The sequence below is a fragment of the Pithys albifrons genome, chromosome 1, assembly GCF_047495875.1.
Source record: "Pithys albifrons albifrons isolate INPA30051 chromosome 1, PitAlb_v1, whole genome shotgun sequence".
NCBI lineage: Eukaryota > Metazoa > Chordata > Aves > Passeriformes > Thamnophilidae > Pithys > Pithys albifrons.
Window position 1 is genome coordinate 83,893,136 of NC_092458.1, and position 9,440 is coordinate 83,902,575.

Below are 9,440 nucleotides of genomic sequence, written 5' to 3' on the forward strand. Positions count from 1 at the left end.
CATCTGGTGTCCTAGGAAGGTGCAGGATAGGAGTCATTGTGGATGCTTCTGGACTGCAGTCCAAAATCTGCCAGAAAACTGGTAAGGGGTTTGCCAGTATCCATCTTTTCAGTGGAGGTGGCGGGAGAGACTGAAATTAATCTACTCCAATTTAGTGATTGAATTGAGTCTCCAAAGCTGGCTCACAAAATCCTTGAAGAACAGTTGAGTCATTCCATTTTAAATATAATATTTGCTGACTTTAGAATGTGATCTCTTTTGAAGTCCCTTAATCATGGCCATATCTCTGATTCTACCTGTTTTCTTCTCCCACCAAGCATGAGGATATTGTGGGATCTGACCATTTCTAGGACAGCTTGAGGAGTGTCTCACTTATGGGAAAATCATAGGGCAAAGAGGCAAATGGTTATCTGAAATACTGCTCTCCTTCTTGCCATTCCTACCTTTTAGAATGATTTCCAAAAAAATTAGATAAAATTACATAGTCAAACACCTCTGAATCTTGTTCAGTTCACTACACCTTTTCTGTTGTTCAGGTTTCTTTCCATAAAGAGTATGAGCTGGAGAAGTATTTAGCTTGATTTTGCAGTTATTTTATCTTATTTTCACACTTCTTCCTTTTTTGAACTGTAGATAGAAAACACCTCAGTGCTGTAGATGATGATCTTGGCTAAACTGAGAGGTCTGTGGAAGTGAGGTGGGAAAGCCAAGCAATCGGACTACTCTGGGAACTCACTCACTTTCTGTGTGACCAGGGAATTGTCATGTAAACGGGGGGACCTGATCCTGTTTGCAGCCTCCAAGAGCCAGCTTAAAAGTAGCAAAGCAGGTACTTTGTAATGAGCAATGTGTTTCACATCAGCTTGAACAGCATTTCAGACAGTCTTCCTGCATGTGAGGCACCCATTTCCGTACTATGATCATCATTTTGCACATCAGCGGAGAAGATTGTTTCATACTTTACAGTCCAGTAGCTTTCTGATCTTCTGGTGTGACACTGGTGAAAGTACACAGTGGCAGAGCAGGTGTTGTCTGTTGTCTTCAAATGGATGTTACTGTGTTGTCTTGGCCCTGCTCCTGTTCTGGATGAAGAACCTTGAGCTGTGTTGGGCTCTTTAACTTCTAATTTTCTTTGAAGCTTGAATGTTGCAGTGTTCTGATGGGTCTTTGTAGAGCAGCATAGAAAGGAATTGGGCTTAGGGAACAGCAGCACTGGTGAATCACTTGCAGCCCATGGCCAGTGACAATGTTCATAGCATCCTTTAACCTCCTTCACAGCCCAGTGAGAACAGGTATCCCATCACTGTCCTTGGCAGTCTCCTGATCCTATTATTCCTGCTTTGTGGAGAGACCAGAGCACTGCGCTGAGCCAGATGGAGGTAGGCAGAAAGTCAGTGCTAAAGCCAGTCAGAATGTGCCCAAATCCCACTTTCATCTGTGGAACTGTTTTAGATTGGAAACCCTGAATGTTTGTGGATTTACAAGAAGTTGTAGCAGAGCAGAAGCTGCCTGAAAGCTAAGACAATCTTTTACCCAGCATCAGAACCTGCTGATGCTTTGCATGTTTGTTTTCTGAAACATTCAGCAAAATGGTCTTTCAAGTATCATTTCACTAGTAGTTTTTCATTACCCTTTTTTTTTACTTGCTTGCCCCAGCAGAATAGTGAGTTTCATGAAGTGCAATCTCTTTGTTCTTTAAGCCTTACTTTTTTCAAACTGGCCACAGAGGCTTCAGTTTAACAAGGGAGTTGCATAAAAGATTGAGATTATATTTGTTTCGAAAGGAGACTGAAAAGAACACATTCTACTTATGATGGTCACTGGGAGAGCACTGCTCTTTATCGTGCCTTTTCATGCAACACAGGAGCTCATGATGATGATAAAAGAATATAGATCTTTAAAAGGATGAAAGAAAATGCTCTTCTAACGTGGCACATAACAAGCTCCTGGAATTCATTGCTGGGGGATGTTGTTGCAGCACATACTTTAGCAAGATTCAAGTTGCTGAAGAGCTACCAGTCCTCAGGTCCAGAACATGAACTCTGGGGCCAGCTGAGGTCTCGGAAACTTATTTCCCCTGTGGAATAATGTTGCACAGTCCCTTAGTTACCAATGGAACTCTCCTCTAAAGTATGAGCTACTAGCAAAAACAGCTAGACTAGTTCATGACTGTTTTTGAGGTGAGAAACACCCAGTGTCTGGAGGCTATTGAATGAAGGAAAACCTCAGGGAGCATTTTCTAGCCTAAAGGGATTTTTCTCTTCATCTGCAGGCAGTTGCTTTTTCTTTCATCTGTGAAGAATGGAAAATTTCCCAATTCCTCCGCTTCTTCCAAGCACAGTCATCAGAAAGGATTCACAGTCTTGATCCTCAGCACGTTTAATTCAATGGACTTTTCCCATTAACTTTGATGGGTTTTGTTTTGCTCCTTTTGCCAAAATGGTTTCTCAAAGTGCTTTGAGATCTACAGATCAAAGTCCTGGATAAGCAAGGGTAGAATTTATTATTATTGTTCATCTGGAAGAGGCTGAGTTATTTCATCTTCTTACAATGACTTTATAAATTCTGTTGCCAGCAAAACGTGGAGAGAAGATGCTAGGCTTAGTCTCAATTGCCTTTGCAAGGCTGAGATACACTTATAGACATTGTCAGAAATCCTCGTGCTCTTACTTATAGTCCTAGATACAGCTAAAGTTGTCACTAGCTCGTTTGCCAGTTCTGGTGAGGACTACTGAGCTGGGTCAGAGTGATCTGCCACAGGCAGCACCCATATCCCTCACATTTGAGAGGTCTTTCCTATTTCATGAGTCACCACCCTCAGCATCAGGTCTGCCTGTCATCTTCCTTGCAAACCCTTGGAAAGCTGTGAAGAGGAGCTCCCCAAGGGCAGTTCCCAGTGTATTAGCAGAAACACGAGTTCTTAACACAGTTCTGTATGAAGCGGATAGAAATGAAGACCACTATGCTGCTGCACAGCCTGCATGTTCACAGCCTAAGCACAGTCCTCATTACAAGGTGTGGGGTGGGTACCACTGAGCCTTAGTGAGCCAAGCTAACACTCAGCAGCACAGTTAGAATGCATGTGGGTCACAGTGATCAGAGAACATGTCCCATTCTTCAGCCTGCTATCCAACTTGCAGTACAGGCACAACTGCACTTTGTGTGTCAGCACTACTAGGAAGAAGTAAGATCTGCTTCTATTTTTACTATTTGGGCAGGGGAGGGAAGAGAAAAACACTGGGGGGAAAAAGCCTGAAGATTGGATTGAGTGTAATAAATGGTTTCTCAAATTGTAACTACTGTTAATGGACTGCAAGGAAAAACAATATTTCATGGTATAAAAGGCAACTGTCAAACTGAGTGCCAGAGCATTCTTGCAGCTGTAGAATTTGTGGGAGAGTGCTTTTATTTTGCAAATAAAGGTGATTATTGGCATTACTTTGGCTTCACTCTGTTAAAATAAAGTCTTCAAGCCAAGAAAATTCTGATGTCCAAGCAAGTACACTCAAATATATCTAATGTATATTTATGTATGTATATATATATGTGTGTGTGTGTATATATGCACACAGACACACACACCACACACACACAAGTGTAATATTTCCTTGCAGTTCATTAACAGTAGTTAAAATTTGGGAAGCCATTTATTGCAATCAAACCAATCTTAATTTTTTCACAGTAATTTTCCCCCCTCTATTCCACTGCCTAAGTAGTAAAACACATATATGCATTTATATTTAAGTGCACTTGGTTTTTTTTTAAACTGGGATGATAAAATATTCATACACCAAGATTAGAAGCATGTAATACATCTGGAGTCACTCAATCCCTTACTGGTGCATTCATGTAAAGAATAACAACTTTGTGCCCTCAGCAAGCTCAGAAGTGCCCCCATAAATCAATAGAACCACTGAGATGATTTTCACTTCTATTAAAATAAAACCGTTGATGACAATTTATAGCTGCAAATACAGCATCACATCAGCTACAGCCCAACTGGGAAACAGGGAACTCTAAAGGAGAACCATCGTAATCTTGTTGACACCCATATATTTGGAATATTTGCTTCCATATATTTGGGATACCTGTTTTCTGATTTTTCTGAGCACAACAGGTGCTGTTCTCCAAAATAAAATATCCTTTACCAGATCTCACTTTTAGAGAAGATATGTGCAAGGGGTTTTTTGCTGGCTTACTATGAAAATAAATGAATCAGTCTGTCAGAGTGATTGGGGGAATCATCGTAATTACCTGAAAGAAAAAAAATCCTGAAGGAATGTTAAGCAGACAGCAAGACCTACTTGGGCTTCTGAAGAAATTAATGGAAGTTAAATTACTTAGGCAATTGAAAAGCAAACAGAAAATGAAAGAACTTGTTGATGGGCAGATGTCCACGCCAGCATGGCAAGGGCTAAGCAAACCCAAGCAGGCAGCTTCCGGTCTAACAGTGCAAGTGCTTTGTTATTCTGTAGGAGCCTGGGTTTGTGGCTCTGCTAGGAATATTTTATGTACTAAAACTTATAAATGTGCTTTCATTATGAGCAGAGCTATGATGTTCAAGCTGTTCTTCATACCCAAATAAGTTCCTGCTCCTAAAGAAAACACGCTCTATTGTATTGGCAAAGCATAACTATGTGGGGTTAAATTGGTTTTTACCTGGAGTTTCTGCAAATGCAATTCTGCCTCTTCACACCCCTGATCAACTGTGTTTGCAGAATTCACAGTGGTAGGGTCAAAGGGAAGTAATTAAGATGGAAAGCAAAACCCTAGACGAAAGGCTCACTTTAATTACAACAGCAAAAGCGTGCTGCAAATGTAACTGTCTGTTTAAATTACAGGTATCTAGACCTCCGAAAATTCGGCTCAGTTCCTCATGGAGGCTTCGGAATGGGCTTTGAACGCTACCTGCAGTACATCTTGGGAGTTGACAATATCAAAGATGTTATTCCTTTCCCCAGGTTTCCTCACTCCTGTCTCCTGTAGCTCAGCAGTTGGCTCACATGGAGAAAACTGTTGGTGTGACTATGTGTATAGAACATATTAGGATATGACTGAGTGTGTGTTAGTGGGAAATCACGATAATTTTTTTATCAGTGAAACTCGCTTATTGAAAATAATATACGTTCTGATGAGATTATGGAACCACACTGGCAGTTAATTTGATAGCAGCTTGTGTCTTCAGTGTACTTCAGGAGCATTAAATCCCACTTAACTAAGGGGTTAAGATTCTCTTGAGACTAGTACAAGCCATGAGGTGTGACCTAAAATATTGTCATGGCTCTGATGCACTTGTTGTTAAAAAATGGTTACTGTAAAGCATGATTCTCCCCACTCTGAATTAAAAGCAAATATTGTTTACCTTGGAAAAATCAGCCAAACCTAGCAAGGAACAATGTCATATTGGTACTGCTAGAGCAAATTAGTTGAATGATGTTTGATTTTCTGAACCATCAATAAAGATGTACATGGGGTTGTTTTGTAACTCTCTTGTTTCGTCTTCTGTTATAAAACTGTATCTCTCAGCATCAGAGTGTTTCCTTCAATGTCTCTGGTAGAGGTTTCCTTTCTGTATAACCAAATTTGTTGCACAGCTTCTGCAGGAGACATCTGCTTTCTGTCTCCAAGAGAGCACACATTCATAGCAGAAAGAAACATTCAGTTAAGAGTTCATTCATCCATCTCTCCAGAGCCAACTTGCAGTTTATTGGTGGGGTTTTGTTGTTGCTTTGCGCTTTTTTTGTTGTTACTGAGAAAATCTGTCATGTGGTCATTGAACCAAACAATTTTGTCTATCTTGTGAAACAACCAACATGTGATCCCAAGCATTGCATATGTATTAAGTAATCGCTTATCACTGTAGGATCTGAACTCCTTGGCAGTCTTCAGTGGGTTTATGCTCTCAGCTTCCCTGCCAGGTAAAGAAATACTCATTTCTGTTTTGAAGACAGGGTTATGGGAAGACAAGTGACTTGCCTAAGGCAACTGGAAACCAGGGATTTATTTGGGACTTGAACTGAGGGTTTCCAGCATCCTTCTTCCTTACAAATTATCACAATCCAGCAAATGGTCATTTGCATAGTGCTTACTACTCGGGAGCCCATTATGGCTGGAGTATAAACAATATATATAAAAAGTAAGTTAGCGGCCTTACTGCTGATGAACCCAATGTAAACTGACACACACAATGTGAAGTGGTGGCAGAACAACCCTGAAGGTTTCTTTTCCAAGTAGATGAAAGAGATTGAGAAATAGTAATCAACTTGCATTGGATTACTTCAGTCACAGTTCTCTCTGGTGTAATACTACACCTGCAGTACCTAAAAATATCTATTTATGTCATGTGGCACCTGCCATGTTTCAGTGTGCTCCATGGCTGGGGTTTTTACATGTTAGGAGAATGCAAACAACATCACCATAAGGTTATTACTTTGAGGGGGTTTCTTACATGCCCAGAGACATCTGCATGTAAGATTTTTTCACATCTCCTTCATCCGCTTGATTAGGCAGGTGTTAATTGTGCGTTTGCTGGTTTGCATTTCCCAGTACAGCCCTGAGTTGGTAAGTCTGGTTCCACGAAACAGTTCAAGCACCTGCCTTCCCTTTGAAACCACTGAAAAGTTCCTACATCAGACAGCCAAGTATCTTCCTGCATTTGGACCATCTTACAGTTGTCTTAACTGTTATTGCTGGCCTTTGTTTCAAAATTACTTCTCGCAGCAGAAAGATGGAGAAAGTACAGCTGCCAAACAGCTCCATCCATGGCCTGTTCCTAAATAACTTGCAATAAGCAGGTGTCCTTATTGACATCCTTAGTCACTGTTTCTGTCACAGTTGCTGTAAATGAGAGTGCTTGAACTGGAAGCCCTTCGGCTGAGAACAGAATGAGGGGGATGGCAAAACCATCTCTCATCCACCCTGCAGTCGTCCCTGCAGCAGTGCTGGGCTGTTGGTTTGGGCATCCGCAGGAGATTGTTGATCCCACTGTGAGGTGCCAGATCTGATAGGCAAGGTGGGGCTAAATGCTGACATGTGGAAAACAAGGTATAGACAAGAAGACAATAGAGGGTGCCAAAAAGTGGTAGGTTAATGTGGCATGAGTCACAAGTAACAGGGAAGGACGCAGAACTGCTTCAAACAGGTGTGCAGAGTGGCTGTCAGGGTGACAGCCTGCAAGAACTAAGAACTGGTCTGATGCACCCTCTGGTTTTTGCCTCGTTAAGAGGTTGTTGCAGGACTGAAGGTAAAGGTTGAACTTTTGATTTGTAGATAGGTAGATGACAGTAAGAAGTAACAAAGATGCACCGTGAGTAGATTTTGGTGTGTTTCCAGCAAGGTGTCCAAGAGGATCAGTCTCCCCAGTCTTCTATATGTACTTCCGATTCATTGAAAGGTGCTTGGTGACCTGGGTGTCCAGTGGGCAGGGTTGAGCTAAGGAGACATTGCCCTTGGGTCTGAAAGCTCATTGAGAAAACTACTCCCAGTAATCTGGCAGATGAAGCAGGAGGTGAGCAGGGTTGTCCCAGGAGAGCTGGCCAGATGGTAAGAAAAGGTTGTCCGCGCTTGGAAACAGCTTTCAAGATGTGCTGGTTTTCATAGTGGTGGGAGAGAGGAGAGGCTGAGGCCTGTGTGTGTGATGATACTACTCAGGGTTAATACAGAGATAGGCATTTTTGTAAGAAGCTTGATTTATGGTACCCAGCAAGGGTGGGAGCCGCTCTTTCCCTCCAGGCTGGCATTGTTCACCTCGTGCTATGTGTATATAACATGGGCTGGTATTGCCAAGGAATGCGACATGTTTTCTTTGGGATTTCCATGTGGAATGTCATGTATTTCCTTTGAATCTCCTCTCCTAGAATAAAACGGAAGTTAATCTGGAAGACAGAGAGTTTGTTCCTCTTGGAAATGTAGGCAGGGAAATACACTAAGAATTTCTTAATTTAAGCAGTTTTCCTTGCTACATCTTCTCTTAAGTCTGCACTTTGACAGTGGCTGAAGCCAGATAAAAACTGACATTTCTTCAAATAAAAAGCTGTTATTCTTTGCACACAGGAATCATCTCTTAGCCTGGCCATGCAGTGCAGTAGCTTACACTGGGGTGTTTTTAGTGCGGTAAGCAGTCAGCCCTCAAGCTCAGGTGACCAGCACTGTCTCTGCTAGCATCGTTTTGGTAAGTGTTTCTTGAAGTTTCAGTTCCTCAGCAGCCTGTGCTTGCCCCTTTTCAAGTTTGTCCTTACTTTGAGCTTCAGAGGAAAGAATGAGTGTCATTGATTACTGCGTCAGTAGCTTTGGAACATTAGAACAGAGTGATGGGAGATAAAAGAGCAATGCCATAAACTTTGCATAACCAAGTGCCAGACTCTTAGAAGAGTGTTTAGAGGAAAATGTTTGTTTTTGTCTCTTCAAGAATATCAGATAATCCCTTCACTTAATTTTTTTATGTTCAGGATCAAAGTATCTCAAAGTGCTTTATTTTTCATTGAAAAAATAATACCTGCAAAACTAACACCATGTCTCAGTCTTCTCATTTTTAAATCCGCAGGAGAGCAAATGCATGCTCTGAAGCTACAAGTAGAGACTGCTGTTCTCTCCCATATGATTTATGTTGTGATACTGTGGCAGTGTTCAGTGGACTGTTGTACTAGCTTCTGTACAAGCAGAGGCTAAAAGATACATCATCAGGCCAAATGTTTAAAAGTCAGGAGACCAATACAGGGATTTTAGCTGAATTACCTGCATTCAGGCCCCGAGACCTGCAGAAAAAGCAGGTGCCTGGCTCAGCAGTTCTCTCTCCAGTTTATTTGGAAGTAGTTGTAATTTATAAAGCATCACTTGTTTGAGGGAATGCCAAGAGTTTGATGGGAAATGTAACATACTGTTTTGCTTGCTGGACTAATATTGATTGTTTTGGAAATAGCTTATAGATGTGTTTTTCTTTAAGGGGTGAAGCGGACTAATTTGCCAAGAAACACGTTGGTCATTGTTTCCATTAAATGTGTGTATAGAGATAAATGTGGCTTTGCTGTTGCTGAAACCAATAACAGCTATTATTACTGTTGTTTTAGCCTTTGCCTTACTCTTAGGGAGAAATGGGAGATGGGTCCAAAGGAGAAATAAGAAAGACTTTGTATAAAGATTGACAAAGTTCTAATTTCCTCAGATCTAACCAAAGCTGCCGAAGCCACAAAAATGGTGGTCTCAGGGGTGAATTTATTGTTTTGTCTTACTGTTGTTGCAGAGCAGTGACCTTCAGAAGGGTTGTAAAGTTTTATTTTATGGTCCTGCTGATAAAGACACATATGTAATTTACTATACGAGTTCTTACAGACTTGGCTAACAACAAGTTTGACCCAGAGTTCAAAGAAATTATGGCTCCCGTTGTTTTATTGCTGCTGTGAAATATATTATTCTCTGTCCTACAGCTGTGTCGAAGTGTCTGC

At 41.3% G+C, this 9,440-nt stretch overlaps 1 protein-coding gene across 4 annotated transcripts in view; it reads left to right on the forward strand.

Moving 5' to 3' along the window:
• NARS2 (asparaginyl-tRNA synthetase 2, mitochondrial) overlaps positions 1 to 5,485 on the forward strand; it is a 52,512-nt gene extending 47,027 nt beyond the window's left edge. For all 4 annotated transcript variants that reach the window (XM_071556849.1, XM_071556870.1, XM_071556841.1 and 1 more), the window contains one exon: positions 4,842 to 5,485. In XM_071556849.1, the coding sequence (XP_071412950.1) occupies positions 4,842 to 4,986 (145 nt within the window). In that variant the 3' untranslated portion in view covers positions 4,987 to 5,485. The remainder of the gene's footprint in view (positions 1 to 4,841) is intronic.
• Positions 5,486 to 9,440: the final 3,955 nt, after the last annotated feature.